The sequence below is a fragment of the Simochromis diagramma genome, unplaced genomic scaffold, assembly GCF_900408965.1.
Source record: "Simochromis diagramma unplaced genomic scaffold, fSimDia1.1 OVJJ01000097.1, whole genome shotgun sequence".
In the NCBI taxonomy this organism is placed as follows: Eukaryota; Metazoa; Chordata; class Actinopteri; order Cichliformes; family Cichlidae; genus Simochromis; species Simochromis diagramma.
Window position 1 is genome coordinate 460,742 of NW_024387319.1, and position 23,905 is coordinate 484,646.

Here is a 23,905-nt window from a genome sequence, read left to right on the forward strand (position 1 = left end):
ATTCTTTGTGTTTCTTCAAGCATTTTCACCTATAATTTGAGGGACTTCTTCAGTTCTGAGACCAATTGATGGAGATCCCAGATTTTACGCTATAGTGCAAGCGTTTCCTTTGGAGAGTCATTTACCAAAGTTGAAAGAGTAACCTTTATGTCACGGCTGGGGGCAGTCGTGTGGTGTATTGAAAAAAGGATCCAAAATGCAGGTACTGGCTGGGGTGCGAGTGAGTTTTTATTTACAGCGGTGAGAAGGTGACAAAACAGGAAGAGCAGAGCAGGGAGTAAACAAACCTAAACTGGGAAAACTAAAGAACAAAACTTAAAGCAGACACTCACGGGAGGAGGAGCAAAATGCACAAAGAGAGATGGCAGAGAGACGCAGAATGAATAATTCAGTTCAATTCAATTCAATTTACAGTGGGGCAAAAAAGTATTTAGTCAGTCACCGATTGTGCAAGTTCCCCCACTTAAAATGATGACAGAGGTCAGTAATTTGCACCAGAGGTACACTTCAACTGTGAGAGACAGAATGTGAAAAAAAAAATCCATGAATTCACATGGTAGGATTTGTAAAGAATTTATTCGTAAATCAGGGTGGAAAATAAGTATTTGGTCACCTCAAACAAGGAAAATCTCTGGCTCTCACAGACCTGTAACGTCTTCTGTAAGAAGCTTTTCTGTCCCCCACTCGTTACCTGTATGAATGGCACCTGTTTGAACTCATCATCTGTATAAAAGACACCTGTCCACAGCCTCAAACAGTCAGACTCCAAACGCCGCCATGGCCAAGACCAAAGAGCTTTCGAAGGACACCAGGAAAAGTATTGTAGACCTGCACCAGACTGGGAAGAGTGAATCTACAATAGGCAAGCAGCTTGGTGTGAAAAAAATCAACTGTGGGAGCAATCATCAGAAAATGGAAGACATACAAGACCACTGATAATCTCCCTCGATCTGGGGCTCCACGCAAGATCTCATCCCGTGGGGTCAAAATGATCATGAGAACGGTGAGCAAAGATCCCAGAACCACACGGGGGGACCTGGTGAATGACCTGCAGAGAGCTGGGACCAAAGTAACAAAGGTCACCATCAGTAACACACTACAACGGCAGGGAATCAAATCCCGCAGTGCCAGACGTGTTCCGCTGCTGAAGCCAGTGCATGTCCAGGCCCGTCTGAAGTTTGCCAGAGAGCACATGGATGATACAGCAGAGGATTGGGAGAATGTCATGTGGTCAGATGAAACCAAAGTAGAACTTTTTGGTATAAACTCAACTCGTCGTGTTTGGAGGAAGAAGAATACTGAGTTGCATCCCAAGAACACCATACCTACTGTGAAGCATGGGGGTGGAAACATCATGCTATGGGGCTGTTTTTCTGCCAAGGGGACAGGACGACTGATCCGTGTTAAGGACAGAATGAATGGGGCCATGTATCGTGAGATTTTGAGCCAAAACCTCCTTCCATCAGTGAGAACTTTGAAGATGAAACGAGGCTGGGTCTTCCAACATGACGATGATCCAAAACACAACCGCCCGGGCAACAAAGGAGTGGCTCCGTAAGAAGCATTTGAAAGTCCTGGAGTGGCCTAGCCAGTCTCCAGACCTCAACCCCATAGAAAATCTGTGGCGGGAGTTGAAAGTCCGTGTTGCTCGGCGACAGCCCCAAAACATCACTGCTCTCGAGAAGATCTGCATGGAGGAATGGGCCAAAATACCAGCTACTGTGTGTGCAAACCTGGTAAAGACCTATAGTAAACGTTTGACCTCTGTTATTGCCAACAAAGGTTATGTTACAAAGTATTGAGTTGTATTTTTGTTATTGACCAAATACTTATTTTCCACCCTGATTTACGAATAAATTCTTTACAAATCCTACCATGTGGATTCATGGATTTTTTTTTCACATTCTGTCTCTCACAGTTGAAGTGTACCTCTGGTGCAAATTACTGACCTCTGTCATCATTTTAGGTGGGGGAACTTGCACAATCGGTGGCTGACTAAATACTTTTTTGCCCCACTGTATATAGCGCCAAATCACAACAAAAGTCGCCTCAAGGCGCTTCATAGATACAGAGAAAAACCCAACAATCATATGACCCCCTATGAGCAAGCACTTTGGCGACAGTGGGAAGGAAAAACTCCCTTTTAACAGGAAGAAACCTCCGGCAGAACCAGGCTCAGGGAGGGGCGGCCATCTGCTGCGACCGGTTGGGGTGAGAGAAGGAAGACAGGATAAAGACATGCTGTGGAAGAGAGACAGAGGTTAATAACAGATATGATTCAATGCAGAGAGGTCTATTAATACATAGTGAGTGAGAAAGGTGACTGGAAAGGAAAAACTCAATGCATCATGGGAAACCCCGGCAGCCTACGTCTATTGCAGCATAACTAAGGGAGGATTCAGGGTCACCTGGTCCAGCCCTAACTATATGCTTTAGCAAAAAGGAAAGTTTTAAGCCTAATCTTAAAAGTAGAGATAGTGTCTGTCTCCCGAATCCAAACTGGAAGCTGGTTCCACAGAAGAGGGGCCTGAAAACTGAAGGCTCTGCCTCCCATTCTACTTTTAAATACTCTAGGAACAACAAGTAGGCCTGCAGAGCGAGAGCGAAGCGCTCTAATAGGGTGATATGGTACTACAAGGTCATTAAGATAAGATGGGGCCTGATTATTTAAGACCTTGTATGTGAGGAGCAGGATTTTGAATTCAATTCTGGATTTAACAGGAAGCCAATGAAGGGAAGCCAAAACAGGAGAAATATGCTCTCTCTTTCTAGTCCCTGTCAGGACTCTTGCTGCAGCGTTTTGGATTAGCTGAAGGCTTTTCAGCGAGTTTTTAGGACATCCTGATAATAATGAATTACAGTCGTCCAGCCTGGAAGTAATAAATGCATGAACTAGTTTTTCAGCGTCACTCTGAGACAGGATATTTCTAACTTTAGAGATGTTGCGCAAATGGAAGAAAGCAGTCTTACATATTTGTTTAATATGTGCATTGAAGGACATGTCCTGGTCAAAAATGACTCCAAGGTTCCTCACCGCGTTACTGGAGGCCAAGGTAATGCCATCCAGAGTAAGAATCTGGTTAGATACCATAATTCTAAGATTTTCAGGGCCAAGTACAATAACCTCAGTTTTATCTGAATTAAGAAGCAGAATACCGGGTAACAGAATAATGCAGACTGACATGGAACTAAACAGACGACGTGACAGAGAGCACAGGAAAACACAGGGCTTAAATACACGGGGAGTAATCAGGGAATGGGCCACAGGAGGGAGACACAGCTGGGAGCATTTAGGCTAACGAGACAGGGAGAGGTAAAACTGAACACACTGACATGAGACATGAACTTTCAGAATAAAACAGGAAACTAACAGACACAGAGAACCAGACAGGACACTGAACTTGACAGGCAGACTCATGAGCAGACACAATAACACCATGGACAGACAGAGGGAACACAGAGAAGTGGGAGCAGGCAGGCAAAGAACAGAAACCTAACAAATGGCAAAATCACAACAGAATACACACTCGGAATGAACAAAAGCATAAGGAAACACAAAACGCTGAGTCCTCAGACTCAGGACCATGACACTTTATCCTTCAAGAAAAAACAAAAAGAAGAAAAAAAAAACCCTCCACACTGCACAATAAGAATATAGAAACTGATTTATTCATTTGACTACTGAAAAAATGTTTTAAAGGTTTTCTTTAGCATCTTTATCACTGTCAGTTTTGCAGTTTTTTTGCTGACAGAGACATCACTCATGTCCCTCACACTAAACAATTAAAGAACCAATTAGAAATAAGCCCTGAGCTGACAAACAACAGTCCTCTGAGAACTTTAATCTCTAACAGTTCTTTGATGCTTTATCCAAATTTTCTAAAAATACTTTACCCTCTGCAGGCCAACACTGTATATATGAATGTGTTCTTTGCTTGATTAAATAAAGCATAAATAGACTCACTGCTCCACCTTGTGGTATAAATTTCTTTATAAATTATTGCATTGAAATGCAGCCAAAGCCAATTCAGATTCAAACAGAATTTTAAACAGTAAAATAGAAATAAAGACTTCAAAAACAATGAAAATATAAAACTAGAAAAATATTGAACTGATTAGATTATTGCAGTGTTCTTCTTTAAACATGAAGTTTGAACTTTTGCTGTAATAGTAACTGGATGTAAAATATATTTCTATAGATTTATATTACAAGTACTACTGCTAAACACTATTGTTTCCTGAAGGAAAATTATTTGAATGTAAGAGGGATAAATAAAATAAAGTAATAAAATTTCCCACACGTGGGACAAATAACGGTTATCTTATCTTATTTATGCAAAATTAAAAGAAAGAAAATTGATGTGCATATCTTTACTTACACCTTCCCAAATTAAACATTCAGGATTACTCCCTGCAGGTCCAGAAATCAAAGCTACATCATCAGATCCAAGTCTGACATCAGCTGACACTTTTTGCAGCAGATTCCAGCTGAACTCTGTGGAGCCTGATCTGATTTTAAGTCTGACCCAGAAACCAGAAGAGGATCTTCAGATTCATTGTGATCCAGAGATGGGAGTGATTTCATGATGACGCTGATGTTTGCACAGAGCAGATGATGAAGTGAACGTTTTTGCACATTGGTAACAGTGAAAGAGTTTATTTGAAACATGGGATCGTTTGTGATCGGAGTATGTAGTGAGATTCCTAAAACTCTTGTCACACTGGTCACAGCTGAAGTTCTCTTCAATGTGTCTATTTTCATGTTTGTTACGAGACCCTGGATGTGAAAAGCTTCTGTCACAGTGTCTGCACTTGTATGGTTTCTCTCCTGTGTGGACTCGTTTATGACATTTAAGCTCACCTGCAGTGGTGAAGGATGACCCACATTGGTCGCAGATGTGCTTTTTAACCCCACTGTGGAAGAGTTCGTGTTTTTTTAAATCACCTAACGTGGGGAAGCCTTTCCCACATTCTTTGCAGTAGTTCATTTTGTCTCCAGTGTGTCTACGTTGATGTATTTTTAGGTTTCGTTGCTGAGTGAAAGTTTTTCCACAAAGGTCACATCGAAAGTCTTTCCCACCACCACAGTGACGACAGGGTTGAGAACTGGATCCATCTGTGTCGCTCTGCTTCTAAACAAAGACACAAAGACAGTGTAAGTCAGGGAATTCCTTCAACTTTATCATCCTGAACGTTGCCTGAAATAAAGAGCATCTCTGCCAACGTCCAATTACATTTCTTCTGTTTACATTATAACACTCAGCTTACTGGGCTACAATAACTGTCTTTGATGTAGAGGAACAGCAACAAGCACTGGTACCCTGGCTGCAAACAGAGGCTCACCATACTTTGAGGAAATGTAAGTAAAACCTATATACTATTAAAAGTAATGCATTAAAGAATAAAGTTACATTGAAACCAAGCACCATTGTTTTTCTTCTGACATTACCAATAAGTTTGATGTGTCACATGGCCCTCTTCCTATTGAAAAAACAAAAGTTGCATCCAAGATGGCCGACTTCTAAATAGCCACCATGGTCACCTCCCATCTTGAGGAGTTTGCCCCCTCACATATACTAATGTGCCACAAACAGGACTTTAACATCACCAACCATTCCCATGTTATTACGGTGTATCCATATAAATGGCCCACCCTGTCTTTACATGTAACATTGTTATGAAAAAAAAATGTCAAAAGCAACCACTGGCCCCCGTGCATCTTCACTTTATAAAATTTGGCCCTTTTTACAAAAGGTTTGGACACCTGTGCTGTGCATAAAGCAGGGGTGTCAAACGTACGGCCCCCGGGCCGGATCAGGCACGCAAACGGGTTTAAAACGGCCGGTGAGATGATTTTGTAAAGTATAAAAATGAGCAGCAATTTTTCAATAAAGAAGCTGCTGTTCCAATTGTGTCCATTGGATGGCGCAATAGCAATTGTGAGCTACTTTGTTTTGCCCACGAAATTTAAACCTGATGTGCTTTGGCACCCTTATTGCCCCAATATGTCTCTGTCAAAAAAGAGAAAAGTGGATGCAGAGTGCAGTGTTCCAAGAAAAATGGTCATCCTCCTATTTATTCACGGAAGTGAATGGGAAAGCTGTATGTTTGGTGTGTTCCCAGCATGTTGCAGTGCTGAAAGAATATAACCTCCGTCGCCACTATGTGAGTCTTCATGCCGACAACTTTCAAGGACAGCGGAGAAGAGAGAAGGTGAATGAACTGTTGGCGGGTCTGAAGAAACAGCAGTCTGTGTTTACTCACAGCCGAGACATCAGTGATGCTGCAGTGAAAGCTAGCTACCTCATTGCTAACGAAATTGCACTAGCTTCAAAACCATTTAGTGAGGGTGAATTTGTAAAAACATGTATGATGAAGGCATCGGAGATTGTGTGCCCTGAAAAGCGCCAGGCCTTTGCAAATATCAGCCTGACAAGAAACACAGTTGCCGACAGGATTTCTGATCTTTCAGCGGATTTGGACAGCCAGTTGAAGCCAAAAATAAAGTCATTTATTGTGTTTTCAGTTGCAATTGATGAAGGCACGGACATTACAGATGTTGCACAACTGGCAATTTTCATCCGCGGAGTTGATGACACATTGACCGTCACCGAGGAGTTCGTGGAGTTGGTACCGATGACAGATACAACGACCGCGGCTGATATTTTCACTGCACTCGTCGGCGCGCTGGACAGGGTGGACTGGTCGCGCGCTGTCAGCCTGGCTACAGATGGTGCGCCCTCAAAGCAGGCGTTGTAAAAAAGTTCAGAGATAAAGTGCAATCTGAAAATGGAGGACGTGATTTTTGGACTTTTCACTGTATTTGGCACCAGGAGGCTTTGTGTTGCAAGTCACTGAAAATGGATAACGTCATGAAGGTGGTCATCCAAACTGTTAATTTCATCCGATCCAGAAGCCTCAATCACCGTCAGTTTGACAGTCTTCTCAGAGAGAAAGACCACATCTATGGCCTGCCATGCCACACTGAGGCAAGATGGTTGAGCCGAGGTGCTGTGCTGAGGCGTTTCTTTGATTTACGAGAAGAAATTGAACAGTTTATGGAAGAAAAGGGCAAACCAGTGTTAGAATTTCATTCCGCAGAATGGATGCAGCACCTTGCATTTATGGTGGATGTTACAGAGGACCTGAATAACTTGAACAAACAGCTGCACGTTGTCACGCAGTATTATGACAGCATACGTTCTTTCAAGTTGAAGCTGTTATTGTGGGAGACGCAGCTCGCTGGTGGTGATGCAGCTCACTTCCAAAGTGTGGCAGATATGAAGCGGTTTAAAGATAAAATAACGGGACTGTTACTAGTTTGAGCAACGATTTCAGATTTTTGGTGAACTGGAGAAAGACTTCAAAGTTTTTTGCTCGCTGTTCACCGTGAATCCCTTTGATCTGCCTGCCAGGATCCAACTTGAAATAATAGACTTGCAGTGTGACTCGGATTTGAAGGGCAAATTTGCCGCAGCTGGCTTGAACACATTCTATCAGAATCTCTTGCCAGGTTACCCCAACTTGACAGCCCTCACAGCAAAACTGTTGTGCATGTTCGGAACCACGTATCTTTGTGAGCAAGTTTTCTCTGTAATGAGCATAAATAAAACAAAACTGCGCTCAAGGCTCACGCACAGGCACTTGAATCACATCCTGAAGTTAGCTGCCGCTCAGGATGTGAAGCCTGATATTGATGAGCTGGTGAAAGCTAAAAGATGCCAGGTATTAGGAGTCAAATAAACTATGCAACCCCACTGCAAGTGCTGCATGAGACACCCTGATGTAGTTCTGTGATCTGTGATATACTTCTGTGAATCACTGAGGCACTGTGTGCTTGTGTGTTCTTTGTCCTCAGAATTTTCAAATAACTTGAGGTGTTTTGTAATTAATAGCTATGTTGTGCCTGTACTATATTGAACATACTGTCCACAGGCTCTAGCTTTATTTTTATGTATTAAAACAAAGAAAACAATTTGAAGTTGTTGTTTTTAAGTTATATATACAATGATTTTACCAGTCCGGCCCACTTGACAATAGACTTTTCTCCATGTGGCCCCTGAACTAAAATGAGTTTGACACCCCTGGCATAAAGTTTTTATGTCCTGTTGAGATTTGAAAATTACAAATAATTTAAATAATGAATCAGAACAAGTGCAACTGTAAATCCTCAAATACATGGATGGATACAAAGTTACAGTAATGATTGTTCTTAGTTTGAAGACTTATTATGTTCTTTACTGACGTTTTCAAAATTCCAGTAGATGCCATTGAGTCCAGTAGAATTACTACATGCGAACATAATTTAATGAGCAGAGTTGATCCAAACAGTCAGTCTTAAATTAGAAGACAAGAATATACATACATACCTCACAGTAACTGCACTTGCAGAGTTTCTTCCTGGTGTGGATCTGTTGGTGTTCTTTCAGGTAATGTGGAGATTTAAAAGTCTTCTCACACAGGTCACATTTATAAGGTCTCTCCTCAGTGTGGGTAAACTTGTGGTTTTGTAACCGTGCATGTGTTGTAAACAGTTTGCCACACTGATCACAGCACCAAACGTCATGTCCAGTGTGAATGCGGAGGTGTTTATTTCGGGTCTCTACACGACTGAAAGTTTTTCCACAAATGTCACAGCTGTATGCCTTAATTCCAGAGTGGGTAACCTGATGACACTGTAACTGGCTACTGCGAGCAAAAGTTTTACCACACTGATCACAGGTGTACGGTTTAACTCCACTGTGGACAAACTGGTGTGCTTTTAAGTTTCGAGGTTGGGCAAAAGATTTCCCACACAAGTCACAGGTGTACGCTTTAACTCCACTGTGGATGAGTTGGTGTGTTTTTAAGCTTCCAGTGTGGGCAAAAGATTTTCCACACAAGTCACAGTTGCATGCTTTAACTTCACTGTGGATGAGTTGGTGTGTTTTTAAGTTTCTAGGATCAGTAAAAGATCTTCCACACTCGTCACAGTTGTACACTTTAACTTCACTGTGGATGAGTTGGTGTGTTTTCAAGTGTTTAGAACAGGCAAAATCCTTCCCACACTCATCACAGGTGTATGTTTTCTCTCGCTTTCTTCTGTGAGGTTTGTCGGCCTCCTGAGAGCGCTGACTTCTCGCTCCATGTTGGTCCTGCAGTGACAGAGATACAAACAGAGGCAGTGAGTGAAATGCAGTCGTGGAACAAACTGAAACTCCATTAGTGGAATCAAAGATGTCAACAAACACACTGTAGGTGTGTTACCACCAGAGATGGGCAGTAACGCGTTACTTGTAACGAGTAAAGTAAGGGATTACTATTGCAAAAACGGTAATTAGATTACCGTTACTTTCCCGTAGGAACGCTGCATTACTGCGTTACTAAAACAGTGATATTTTTTGCCAGGATGTCTCATGACAGTGACGTAAGCGAGTGTGACGTTCGTGGCAACAGCTGTGTGCAGTTCAACAATGGATCATATATCGAGTGCGGGAGAGAGTATGAGCGTGCAGCGTTTAAAGCGTGGAAGTACTGACCTTACTTTGAGAGTTTGATTCCATAAAAAGTGACAAAAACATCACTGCGTGGGAAGAAAACTTCTTTTTTACAGCGAAAAAAAGCCCTAAACTTCCAAACAAGCACCAAGTGCGCAACGACGTAATGGGAAACTCACAGAGAAACTCGCGGATTCTTCCACTGACCGCTGCGGCACACCTGCACCAGGGTAAACCTCCGCCTACCCCAGTCCTGCTATACAGGTGAAAATAGAGCAACAGGACCGCTGAGTCTTTGACTTTATTTATTTTCTGCTGTGTTTTACTTGCATCTATTTGAAAGACTGAGTGTAAACACAAAAAAAAATTATTTTATGTGCTGGAATGTGCAGAAAATAGGTTTAAATATTAAAAAAAATTTCTTCCAGTCAGAGAATGTTGCATATAATTAAATTTTTGATTGATGCATAAAGTTAAAAGATTAAAACTAATAAAACAAGTTTTAAAAAGAGACTTTTCCATTTGATTACATTTTGTATGATGGATTATGTAGATAAAGTAGAATTGGGCTGAAAGATCTATCGCTTTATCACCTATTCAGGTTGTAAATCGTGTTTTTAAAAAGTAACTAAGTAACTAAGTAATTAATTACTTTTGAAAATAAGTAATGAGTAAAGTAACGAGATTACTTTTTGGGGGAAGTAATCAGTAATTAGTTACTGATTACTTTTTTCAAGTAACTTGACCAACACTGGTTACCACCACCTTCTAGTGATATTATCACAGTACAATGATGTGCTACAATGAGAGTTGTAACCTGCACACAGGTTCAATAACAGAGATATTTTTGCTCACCTTTTGGGTTGAAGTCATTGTTTCCTCTGTAGTGGCTGAGCTGAGTCTAAATGGCTCGTCTCCTCCTGATGATCAGCTGGAACAAAAAATATATTTATATGTATTTCATCCTTGACCAAAAGAAGCTGAGATGGAAAGCTCAAATCCACTCAAACTAAATATCTTCAGTCAGTGTGTCAGCCTCCAGTTAACGACAGTGATGAGAAACTGCACTACTGAACCTCCACTGACTGAATAACTTTAGTTTGGTGCTTCATTTGAACCTCATAGATTTTATTAAACAAATTGGATAAAAACTTTGAAAAACTGAAGGTGAGCTGATAGTAAGAGAGTCATCATCTGACACTAGGGCTGCCACGATTAGTCGACTAGTCACAATTACGTCGAAAATCAAAATCGTCGACGAGTCGTTTGAAGCTTTGTAAGATCCCAAAAGACGCAGGAATAAGTAGTAGGATTTAAGAGTGTAATAACGGACTGAAACAGAAGATGGCAGCACTGCATGTACAAGGATGCCAGCTGCCGTTAAACCCCGAAAAAGAGGTAGCTCTGTCCCAGAATTCATAGCGCAGCCCAGCTCAGTTTCCAACAATGGCAAATATTACTCTTATTATTCTTTCTGGGTCTCAAAAAAAAAAACGTTTAACATATTTTCAGGCGAGAATGTAGCTGTGTAAACCTCAAATATCTGCTCAGTTTATCAAGACACCACATATTTTCAATAGCTAGCCGGGGGCAAGTCTCACTAGAGCCCGTGGGAACACTGGACTCCCGGCAAATCGTTTTCAAACCCACCGCCGTCTTTCGCTACTCAGGTTAAACATGATATATAAGTCACTTAGATGACTTAATAATGTTATTGTTTGGCTTTTTTTTAGTATTTTATTTGTTCCTGAGTAAATCGGTTTGGCTGAGATTAAAGTTATAGTTTTTTTTTTTTTTTTTACAGCTGAATAAACGTCAAGCAGACAGCTGATTATCAGAAGTGTGAGATGCTCGAGAATATACTCCGGTGTCCCGTTATATTTTAGACAGCAAGGAGTTTATTAAACTTCACCGAAACAATCTGCAAATTTCATTAAAATTTGATAAACTATCATCTTGTCTTTATTTTTAGTTAGCACAGACCTTAAACACTTAAAGCTGTAAGCTAATGATAGTTATATAAGAGCAGATGCTGCTGGTGCAATAAGCTCCACGTTTTACGTCCAATGGATGCATGATCTGATTAGTCGACTAATCGCAAAAATAATTGGTGACTAGTCGACTATCAAAATAATCGTTTGTGGCAGCCCTACCTGACACTACATCAAGATTCTTAGAGCATGTCATGGTTCACTTGATCCCTGCAAACAGGCACAAACTGAAACTCTCTAAAGCTTTTGTGAAGACACTGAAGCAGTGGACTGATGAGGCTGTGGAGAATCTGCAGGTGTGTCTGGACTGCACCGACTGGCAGGTTTTCAGGATTGTTACCAACAGTTTGGATTATTATAGAGATGCTGTGACGTCCTGTGACATCAGCTTCTGTGAGGAAGCTGCACAGCATCACACACCAGGGTGAGTTAGAATAATGGCCAGCCCTGGTTCTCTAATATATTCATTGGGCTATAAAGCTGAAGACATGATCACTTCAATGAACCTGACCGAAAAGGAGGTGAGTGAGTACCACACTCTCAAAAACAAACTTAAGGCACACTTTGTAGTCAGAAGAAACATTATCTTTTAAACGTGAAAAGTTCAACCGAAGGCAGCAAGAAGTGGGAGAGACGGCAGATCGGTTTATTACATCCCTATATGCCTTGGCGGAGCATTGTGACTACGGGGCGCTGTACAGTGAAATGATAATTGACAGACTCGCTGTCGGAATGAGAGACAAGAGGCTCTCGGAGGAACTGCAAGTGGATGCAGAGCTCATGTTAGAAAAAGCAGTGATAGGGATTCCCCAAAGTGAGCTTGTTAAGAACACCAGCATCTTCTTAAAAACAACTTCAAGCAGGAGAATCCTTGCAACGTGGACATCATTAGCAAAGATAAAACATTTCAAACCAGAACAGACTGTGCCACAAAACACAGAGAGGAACATGAAACATGACACAAGGCAATGCAATCGATGTGGAAAGACAACACCTCACAGCAAAAAGCTGTGCCCAGCCAAAGAGGTAGTCTGCAATCAGTGTAAAAAGAAAGGTCACTATGCAAGAGTGTGCAGGTCGGGGGCACTGGGAGAAATATGGGCAGCAGGTGGTGACATTGAAGAGAGGGAAGTAGCACAGTAGCATCTGATAGAACTGAGGATGCATGGATGACTAAAAAAAAAAAAAGTTAACAATATAGACCTGTTGGCTCAAAATTGACAAAAGAGCGGACGTAACAGTCTTGCCTGAAAGAAAAAAGCAGTTACAAAAGAAAGCAGTTAGCAGTTACAGAGAAATTTACAGCTAACCTGAGTACTCCGGGCAACACTACAATACTGTGTATGTAGTAGCAGACCTGACACAAGGGTTACTTAGCTGCCCAACAAGTGTAGAGCTTGGGTTAGTGGACAGAGTAGAAGCAGCGTCACTCCCTTCAGCAGAGGCGGTAAAGCAGCACTTTCTGAAGCTACTTAGCTGTTTAGGACAAATGGAGGGGGAATACAAAATTGAGCTTAAAGCAGATGCTAAGCCATTTACCTGTTGACCCCAAGAAGGGTCCCACTTCCCTACTGCCTAAAATCAAAAAGGAGCTAGCTTGTATAGAAGAGTTAGGGGTAATCTCCAGAGTGTAGCAGTCTACTGACTGCTGTGCAGGAATCTTTCCAGTACCCAAACCAAACAGAGAAGAAGTGTGTGTATTGACTTGACTAAATGTAACAATTCTGTGAAAAGAGAAAGACACATGTTGCAATCAGTATAGCACACCGTAGGACAGCTAGAAGGCGTGAAGTTCTTCTCAAAACTCGATGCTAACTCAGAATTGTGGAAAATACCTTTGTCCAAGCAGTCAGCTCTTTTTACAACCTTCATCACGCCATTTGGAAGGTATTGTTTCAATAGACTCTGTTTCAGCATATCTTCAGCTCCTGAGCATTTTCAAAAATGAATGTCTGAAGTCTTGGGGGGGCTGGACGAAGTTGTCTGCCAAATGGATGACATTTTGGACACACAGGCCCAGCACGACAAGAGACTAGTCGCAGTCCTTGTGTGGTTCACAAAAGCAGGTGTGACATTGAAAAGTGAGAAATGCGACTTTGCAAAAACCTTGATCAAGTTGCTTGGACAGATCATTGACAGTACAAGCGTCAAAGCAGACCCAGAAAAAGTGAACATGGTCAGCAACATGGAGGCACCCACCGATGTAAGCGGAGCGAGACAATTTCTGAGAATGGTTAATCATCAAGGCAATGTTTCCCCACCAAGCAGAAAAAACACAGCTATTGAGAGAACTACTCAGTAGCAAAAAAGTACTGTTGGAGTGAGGCTCAACAAACAGTGTTTGACAGCATTAAGTCAGTACTGAGTACCTGGCAGTCTACAGTCCCAAAGCACAAACAACAGTATCAGCCTTAAGCATCCTCCTATGGACTGGGAGCAGTGCTACTTCAGAAACAAGAGGAAGACTCAACCAAGGTAGTGACCTTCACTTCAAAAGCATCAACCCCCACACAACAAAGATATACTCAAATAGAGAAGGAGGCATTAGCCATTAGGGCTGCCAGGATTTGTCAACTAGTCACGATTACTTCGACTATTAAATTTGCTGACAACTAATTTAATAGTTGACGCATCCTTTGAAGCTTTGTAAGATCCTGAAAGAAACAGGAATACGTAGGATTTAAGAGTGTACTAACGGACTGAAACAGAAGATGGCAGCACTGCATCTACAAGAATCCCAGCTGCCGTTAAACGCCAAAGAAGAAGAAGCAGTTTCCAGTATCGTAGGTGATAACGTTACAGTGATGCGACAAAGGCTGTCCAAACTAGAAGACTTCTCCAAATGCAGTCGACAAATGCGTGCTTCATTTCCCCAGATTTGAAGGATGGGTCAGGTGTATACTTCGTGACCAGCCTATCCCAGAATTCATAGCGTGGCTCAGCCAATTCCAGTTTTCAACTATGGTGGCAGCTACTTAGTTTTAATTGTGTGAATGCCACACGTAGGGATGGGTATCGTTTAGGTTTTATCCGATACCGGTGCCAAATCGGTACTTTTGAAACGGTGCCGGTGCTTAAACGGTGCTCGAACAGGTGCTTAAAGAATGGAGAACACAAAATTGGTCCAAAAACCTCTCATGTTCAGCTGGTTTTTTGTAAAAAGATAACAATGTTAGCCTTTTCTGCAGCTATGGGGCATATATGGTATCACTCTTGGCTGGAAGCAGTGCTTAAACAATGGAAAAAACACAAACTTTGTCCAAAACCTCTCATGTTTAGCTGTTTTCCCCTTTTTCTTTGGTCATTTTAGCCTTTTTGGCCAGGGTGAAGGGAGTATCTGCCATCAAACAAGAAGACAGCCGCATGTAGCTATGATGGTGTTTGCTAGTTCACCTTACATGCATTAATGTAATAACGTGGTTAGCCTACTCAGCGTAAATCACACACGAACAACATTAAGCTACTCACGCAGAGAAGAACGGTTGCTGCTGCATCATCATCCTCATCATTTCTGCTACACTGGCAGGGCTAGGGGCCAGGACTCGCCTCTTCAGGTTTTTGGGGGATGTTGCTAACTCCGGGTCTGATAACAGGCAACCCACGCACAGTAGATGTGCACGGTGTGAGGTCTCGCAGCAAGCTATCAAATACGGCGCATTTCTCGGCTTTTAACAAAACGCTATGCGTTGCCAGGTGTTTCATCGGATTCGAGGTGTTACCTCCTTTGACAGTATCACAGTATCAGCTTAAAGCACTTGTTGCAGGCTGCTGAGTTTGCATCTTTTGCTGTGAAGTACAGCCAGACTTTTGACCGCTTCGCCTTGGGCATTTTTAATCTGTAGCTCTGCTCTAAAAGAACGTACGTACCTGGACCCGCCTACTATCCTCGGAAACGTAAAATGATTGGCTAGAAGTGTATCACAGCTCAGGAAAAAAAAAAGCACCGAAATAAAGCACCGAAATGTGCGCTGCTTTTCGGTCTGGTTACTACCGTTTATGTCAGAACCGGTGCCATCATGGCACCGGACACCGGTACCCATCCTTAGCCACACGGCATTCACACAATTAAAACAGCAGAAGCGATTGTGTTCCTGTTTCTCTTTATTCTTTATTGTGTGAATGCAGCAGCTTTCAGAAAAAAAACAGCTTCTACGCAGTGTTTTTTCAGCGGATTCTCCTTCTTCTGCTGTTTTCAGATTCCACTACACGACATTCACACTGGATTTTCGCAGGAAATGCAACTTTTCTAGTTCTACCTTATTCTAGTTGCTCAGACATTTGCTGGTTAACTACTCCCTCAGTTTTCATCTGATTTTCACCATTCACACTTTAAACTGTTGAGCTCCTTCTGCTAATGCCTGCTATATCTTCTGGTGCACATAACTTTTATACTTTGAGATATTAAGCTTTTTATGCAATTTTTTGGCCCATTTTGCTGAATGGGACCACATTATCAGTGTGATCACCAGTTTTTCTTGCACAAGTATTTGGCCCCTTGAACTTTTCCACATTTTGTCCCATTACAGCCACAAACATGAATCAATTTTATTGGAATTCCACGTGAAAGGCCAATACAAAGTGGTGTACATGTGAGAAGTGGAATGAAAATCATACATGATTCCAAACATTTTTATTTTTTTTTACAAATAAATAACTGCAAAGTGGGGTGTGCGTAATTATTCAGCCCCCTGAGTCAATACTTGGTAGAACCACCTTTTGCTGCAATTACAGTTGCCAGTCTTTTAGGGTATGTCTCTACCAGCTTTGCACATCTAGAGACAGAAATCCTTGCCCATCCTTCTTTGCAAAACAGCTCCAGCTCAGTCAGATTAAATGGACAACGTTTTTGAACAGCAGTTTTCAGATCTTGCCACAGATTGTCGATTGGATTTAGATCTGGACTTTGACTGGGCCATCCTAACACATGGATAGGTTTTGTTTTAAACCATTCCATTGTTGCCCTGGCTTTATGTATAGGGTGGCTGCCCTGCTGGAAGGTGAACCTCCGCCCCAGTCTCAAGTCTTTTGCAGACTCCAAGAGGTTTTCTTTCAAGATTGCTCTGTATTTGGCTGCATCCATTTCCCCATCAACTCTGACCAGCTTCCCTGTCCTTGCTAAAGAGAAGAACCCCCAGAGCATGATGCTGCCTCACCATATTTGACAGTGGGGATGGTGTGTTGACAGTGATGTGCAGTGTTAGTTTTCCGCCACACAGTGTTTTGCATTTTGACCTAATCTTTTTGTATAACTGGAAAATGCCAAGTATGGACAGTTTTTGTCAGATACCAAATCTCCTTTTCAAAACACTGAAAATTACCTCCATTATATTTTCCCACCAATTCCGAAATCCCGAACAGCTCCATAAGATATGTAAAATCGAAGCATTTTGACCATCACATCTCCAACATTCGTTCGTAGAGGCCAGGTTCCATTTATACAATTGTTGCGGTGTTCGATGCCACCAATGGATTATTTTAAGTTGAATAAATCTACTGCCTGTTTCTTTATAACTAGTATTAACATTTTGAAAACATGAATCCCATTCAACTGAAGATATGGCCAATGCCATGTCCTGGGCCCAGTAGCCCTTAACTTTAAGGAGAGGGTCAGCCGACCGTTCTTGCAATAAATGATAAATCTTAGAGGTAATGGTCTTAAGAGCAGGACTTCCACAGGGCTGCCCACAGGACAGGTTCCCAACCACTTTGATAATGAACTATGTATTTGGACATATCTCCAGAATTGATTATGTGGCAACTTATATAACTCCACAATTTTATCAAAGCTTAAAAAACATTTAGTCCCACAATCAAATAAATCTGATACATTAAGGATGCCTGCCTTACACCACTGTAACCAGTCAACCGATGTCCCTCCAATTAAAATTATTTTATTTCCCCATAAGGATGCCGAAGGAGATTTAATAAAGTCCCAGCGACCCACCCTATGTAATTTACACCACAATGTCTTCGCATTTGCAATTATAGGATGGGTACGTTTATGACTGGTATCAAACAGCTCCCTCCAAGGAGAAATACCGCCATTAACTCCCGTCTCCATATGGGACCAGATAGGTTTAACTGGTGCAGTAGGTAACCAAGCTCCAAGTTGTTTCACATTCATCACCCAATAATACCATTGGAAATTAGGCAATGAAAAACCTCCTTGTTTTGTACTCGCTTGAAGTTTCTTAATACTTAAACGATGTGGTGAGCTACCCCAAAGAAACTGCCGAATCAAAAAATCTAGATCTTTGAAATACTTATCTGGAATGTGTAATGGAATATTGGATAAAATATAAAAGATCATGGGTGCAGTCATCATCTTAATACAACTCATTTTACCACATATTGTGAGACGTATTCCGGACCATCTACCAAATTCCATTTTTATTCTTTCAAACATTGGTTCCATATTTGCTCAGACCATCTTAGTGTAATCTGAGGTAATTTGTATCCCCAAATACCTCAAACCATTCACAGACCACCCAAGCTCCCACTGTTTAAATAAAGTATGAGGGCAGTGTCCTGACACAGGCATTGCCTCTGATTTATCCCAGTTGACGCAATACCCTGAAAGCAGCGTAAAGCTTTCTATACATTCTGATAGGGCTGGAATTGACTTCCCAGACTGGGTCATAAGTAACAACATATCATCTGCATATCATAGAAGCTTATGTTGACTATTAACCATCGAAATTCCAAATACGTCCGCACCTAAACGGGTATTTTTGAAAACGCAACTGTTTCGTCCACGCGTAAACGGCGTTTCGAATCACCGAAAACAGATTTTTTTTAAAACTCATTTTTTTCTGTTTACATGTAGACAAGGAATACAGAGGTCAAATGTATGTGCCTTTTTTTCACGTCACGCTGTGCGCCACGTTATTGTTTACAGGAGATGAATTGCAGAATGGCAGGTAGTCAGATTAACAGTATTTTGTCTCTATCTTCAGGTTTTACATTGTTTTTTTTGTTTCTTTTTTCCCCCCTTTTCATACCGCTCTCCCCCTGCAATGGCTCTGTGACCCCCTAGGGGCGGGCCCCACACTTTGGGAAGGTCTGTCTTAAACAAATAATCCTACTCAACACAATCAAAAGCTTTAGCAGCATCCAGCAATAGGGCCACTTTTGGATATACTGAATCATATATGTAATTTTTTCGCCATTACTACTTTTAATCGACCCACGAAGACCCTTGACAAGATTTTTTGGTCAGAATTCAGCAAAGATATGGGGCTCAACCACTTGGGTCTAAAGGGTCTTTCCCAGTTTTAGGAATAAATGTTATAAGTCCAGAGTGCATTGACTGAGGTAATGAGCCTACTTTAAAAGCCTCATTAAAAACATCAAGCAACAGGGGACTTAACATATCCTCAAATGCTCTATAGAAATCCAATGGTAACCCGTCTAATCCTGGAGCTTTATTAAGTGGCATACTGTTAATTGCACGGGTAATCTTCTCCACTGTAATTGGAGCATCTATAATCTGCTGGTCAGTAGTAGAAAGCTGTGGCAGGTTTAAATCAGTAAAGAATGCTTCAAATTTCTGTTCATCTAAACTACCTCGTGTAGAATAAAGATTATTGTAAAAATGTTACCGTTTGGTAAATCGGTTTGGCTGAGATTAAAGTTACAGTTTTCACACAGCTGAATAAACGTCTAACAGAAAACTGGTTAAACAGAAGGGTAAGATGGTAGAATTTACTCCAGTGTCCTGCAAGAAGCAGGAGGCTGAGGTTATTGAACTCCACAGAGGCAATCTGCAAATTCCATTAAAAGTTTAATAAACTGTCATCTTGTCTTTATTTTTGGTTAGCACATACCTTAAACACTATAAGCTAATGATAATTATATAAGAGCAGATGCATGCTGGTGCAAATAGCAGTTCATTTTCCATCCAATGGCTGCATGACGTGATTATCGCAAAAATAATCTAGTCGACTATCAAAATAATCATTTTTGGCAGCCCTATTAGCCATAACCTGGGCGTGCAAGTGATTTTCTCATCAGCATCAAGTTTCATGTTGTGACAGATCACAAGCCTTTAGAGCTACTTTTAGTCTCCAAGAACTTAGATGAACTACCGCCACGAGTACAAAGACTGAGAATGAGATTAATGAGGTTCTCTTTCACCATCTCACATGTCATACACACAGCAACTGCAGACGTGCTGCCCAGAGTGTCAGAAAGAGCGGTTTCTAACACGACATTAAGAGATGAAATGGGACTTGTATGCACATCAGGCCTTCCTGAAATAGAGGACAGACAACAACAAATAAGACAGCAGCAACACAGAGATGAAACAATAAAACATGTCCAACTCTACTGCAAAATCTTTTTGACTGGAGTAACAGCCAGTATTTGGTTGTAGTGGACTATTTCTCAAGATACACAGAAATACCTGAGCTGTCTTCTAACACATCAGCAGCAATGATTGAACACTTAAAGTCCGTATTGGCACGCCACAGCATACCAACATCATTAAAGTCAGATAATGGCCCACAATTCTCCTCAGAACTCTTCCCAACGTTTGCTCTAGAGTGGGGCTTTGCCCACACCGCTTCCAGCCTGAGATTCCCTCAGAGAAATGGTGAGACTGAAAGAGAAATGAGAACAGTAAAAAGCCTTCTACAGAAAGCAGACCCATCTCTCACCATCATGGCATATTGCACCACACCACTTGCCAATGGACATAGCCCTGCAGAGATTCTAATGGGGAGGAAACTTCGTACCACAGCCCCTATACTTCCATCCTGCCTCAAACCAGGCAGGATAAACATCACTATGCTGAGAGACATAAAAAAGAAAAAAAAGAGAGAGAGGAGAGATAGAAACAGTGGAAATGGTTCAACAACAGAGAGCACAAGACCTCACTGGACTAAAACCAGGAGATCAAGTTTGGATCTGGGACATGAAAGAAAACGGGACAATATAAAGCAGAGCGGAATTCTCCACGATATTATCTCATTGAGACAATCCCCCACCCACCCAAGTCTCATATACCACCAAGTAACCAAACTATGGAAAGAAGATATCCTAGAAGCCAAATCACAACAACAGTCGCCTTGAGGATTTGGTGCTATATAAAAAATATATAAATATAACTGAATTGAATACTCAGAGGAGGGGTGTTATGGTAGGGACTAATTAAATGGTTCATGCAGCACCGTCTGGTTTTTTTTGTTGTGGCCTGCCAATAAAGGGACTCACTATGTTAAGACAGAGCTGTCCTTGTCTCATTAATACTGCTGCTATTATAAACCCCAGATCTACAAAAACAACGTGTTCAGTCACAGCAGCTGGACAATAAAGTTTATAGTGACCCTGATACTGCAGCAGATCGCTCTGGTTTCCTGTCATCACTTCAAATAGAAACGAGGCTGTAGAGGTTTGGTGCAGGCAGAAAAACAGCTGCAGGGACAATGAAAAGACTTTTCTGCTCCAACTTCTCCCAGCATGCTGAGCTAATGATTAGTTGGTGTTTTTCTCCAAACACTCTCTCACTCTTCTCTCAACGTGTTCACAATAAACTGTGAACAGACACCGAGGAGAGCAGCAGAAGACCTCATTCAGGAGCTAAACTCAACATGAACTGAACTCACAGTAAAGTTAGCTCGGTGCTTACCTTTAGATGAGCCCACAAACCGAGAGAAACTCCGCGATGAAGCTGGAACTCTTTCCAAACACAGGAAACAGATCAGGGAGCAGAGACCCACGTGGTTCACGCTGATCTCAGCTACGATCCAGGAGACAAGGGTGGGCAGATCGATGCAGATATCGATCAGGACGTTGGTAGTGGTTTATGATCGATACTTTAATTTGTTTCTCTCCTCTAAGTTCACTACTTTACTCCCGTTTCATGACAAAGGAGCTCTCTCTGCTCGGCTCCTCTCCCGCGCACACACTTTGCTCCGCCCTCTTTTCTTCTTCTTCTTCTTCTTCTTCTTCTTTGTGTTTAACGGCGGTTGGCAACCAACGTAAAGGAGCATTACCGCCTCCTACTGTTCCGGAGTATGGGTCAGACAGTGAGTTTACAATTTGTATCCAAAAAACAAAACAAAAACAAAAACAAAAATTTCCCAATTCCCCGCTCCTTCAATCTATTCTGCAGAACTGACCTCTCCACATCATAACCCTTACACCGCAGTATTACATGCTCTACTGTCTCCATCTCCTCCTGGCACACTCCACAAAGCCCAGTCTCATGTTCTCCTATCATCTGTAGTGTTTTATTCAATGCACAATGTCCCAGTCTAAGCCTGGTAATGACCACCTCATCTCTCCTATTACCCCTATACAACCTACTCTCTGCCACCACCTTCTTAAGATGATACAATTGCCTGCCCGTACTCCCTGAATCCCACCGCTTCTGCCACTCCTGAACAACCTGCCTCCAAACAATACCTTTCACTTCAGATCCGCTGCTTGTAATTTCCATCTCAGTCCTATTTTTAGTCAATGCTCTTTTTGCCAACCTATCCACCTTTTCATTTCCACTGATCCCTACTGATCCCTGGCAACCAAAGAAAGTGAATATTGCCACCACAACACCTTATTCTGCTTATAGTCTACAGAATACTATACAGCATGCCCTGCCTTGTCTTCGAACAAAATGATTGTAGACTTGAAAGAACAGCTGCCGAGTCAGACCACACTACCACCTGCCTGATTTTCGAACACTCTACCCATTTCAATGCTACCAAAATTGCTACCATTTCAACCGAGTACACTGCCAGTCCATCCGAAGTGCGTCTGTTTATTCCAATATTTTTCGACGGAACTGCTATTCCAAACCCTGTACTTCCAGTATCTGGACTTCTAGCACCATCCGTGAACACATGAATACACTCAGGGTATTCATTCAAGCTTCCGCCCTCTTCTTACTGCTCTGCTGTGATTTATTGTTGCGCAGTCACGTGACTCAGCAGCACATTTTAACCACATGGGGTATGTTCCAAAAGTTCCTCCATTCTCCTTTTTTCCTAACTTCTTTTCATTGGCCTTGATGAAAACGTCATCGTAGGAAGAAGAATTGCTAAGGACTCAGGAAAAGCGAAGAGCGCTGCTGAGAATTGGAACAGCCTTACACCCGTCTCTCTGTAACAATGTTACGCCCGGGAAGGACTCTTATGGAGGACTGCAAGAGACACACACATGGAATTAAACAATTCTGTCCTTCAGGTCCTTGAGGTGGTCGAATCGATGTCTATGGTCTTTTGTGTGTATTTTCTGATGTGTAGAACTGAAGAAGCTTCTTGGATGAGAGGTGAAACGTCTTCAAGCAACTTAAAGAAGTCCAGACGCTTTTCTTTGCAAGCTCCTTTGACTACGATGACCTGGATGACTGAGAACCTTCACAGACATTTTCTGGTCTTCTTAGTATCCATTTTAGTGTGGTTTCAGCTAACCAAGAATAAGAATTACGTTGTCTGGAAAATGCAATATTTAGAATTAATAAGCGGAGCTGGACACACCCACTACTTCACTCCATGCAGCCGGAAGCGGAAGTGAATCATTTGTAGTGATGCCGCCTCTTTTAATGACTTTACTCAGGGTTATCTGCAACCGCTGTAAATAGGCAGAAGGCTTTTCACCTGAGTTCTGGTTTGTGCTCAAGAATTTGGCAAAAAGCTCATCCCCATCATCAACAGTGCCATAGGATATGTCAAGAAGGCTGATATAATCATGAAGCGTTAGGACCACGGTGCTTTGCAATGTCAGCAGTTGGCGGAAGAAGGCTCTCAACTACTTTCGTTACCTTAAGTTTGTCAGATATGGTACGATCTGTGAGGGGGAATTCAACATTGTTGCGCCACGTATCATAATCAGCTTCGAAAGTAGAGCAAGGGGTTTTCTCAGAGAAGGGCCTTTGCGTGACCTTGAGAAGGCATTTCATTGTTCATAACGACATCCTCAACTACTACTCTCTGTACTTCAGGTGGAGTGAGCTGTTCAGGTGGTAAGTAGATAGTGGTTGTTCTGTGCGAGGCAGTCACCTCTACACTTGGAGAGGATGAGTGAGAGCCATGCTCAGGCGAGTGGGTTGAACCACTGCCCAATTTAACAGGACTTTGATCCTCAATGATGGTTGGTTCATCTCAGTCTGTGTCACTAGTGAACTGCGGATTTTGACTAGGCACTGATGCATTTGGTCCAACTGTGGGGTTACTCTCAGTGGACTTCTTCATTTTGGCCAGCTCACCTAACAAAACCTCAAAATCTGCACCACTCAGTTCGGCAAGACCTTTTAGTTCAGTTAGGTAAGAATGGATTAAACACGAACCCCTGTCTGCAGCATACAGCCAGACAGAAGCTGGATATGATGGACAACACTTGGGTTACGGCTTTGTCTTTTGCAAGGTAAGCTATCCTTAAGGAACTGGACTGGTTCACCTGATTGGAACTCCACAATGGCTGTGTTTTTAAAATGTGCCT

The 23,905-nt window shown here is 42.0% G+C and overlaps 1 protein-coding gene and 1 long non-coding RNA gene across 2 annotated transcripts; one reads left to right on the forward strand and one right to left on the reverse strand.

Moving 5' to 3' along the window:
• The first annotated feature begins 6,033 nt into the window (after positions 1-6,033).
• On the forward strand, positions 6,034-7,325 carry LOC120717332 (general transcription factor II-I repeat domain-containing protein 2-like). Its single transcript, XM_040005264.1, is given in 2 exon segments — positions 6,034-6,739; positions 6,742-7,325. Coding segments are annotated over 2 exon segments (1,290 nt in total).
• A 1,768-nt stretch (positions 7,326-9,093) lies between these two features.
• On the reverse strand, positions 9,094-21,147 carry LOC120717296. Its single transcript, XR_005692152.1, has 3 exons — positions 21,096-21,147; positions 10,332-10,407; positions 9,094-9,134 (listed from the first exon to the last, which is right to left on the reverse strand). It is a non-coding gene; the product is annotated as an uncharacterized LOC120717296 (long non-coding RNA).
• Between the last annotated feature and the right edge of the window lie 2,758 nt (positions 21,148-23,905).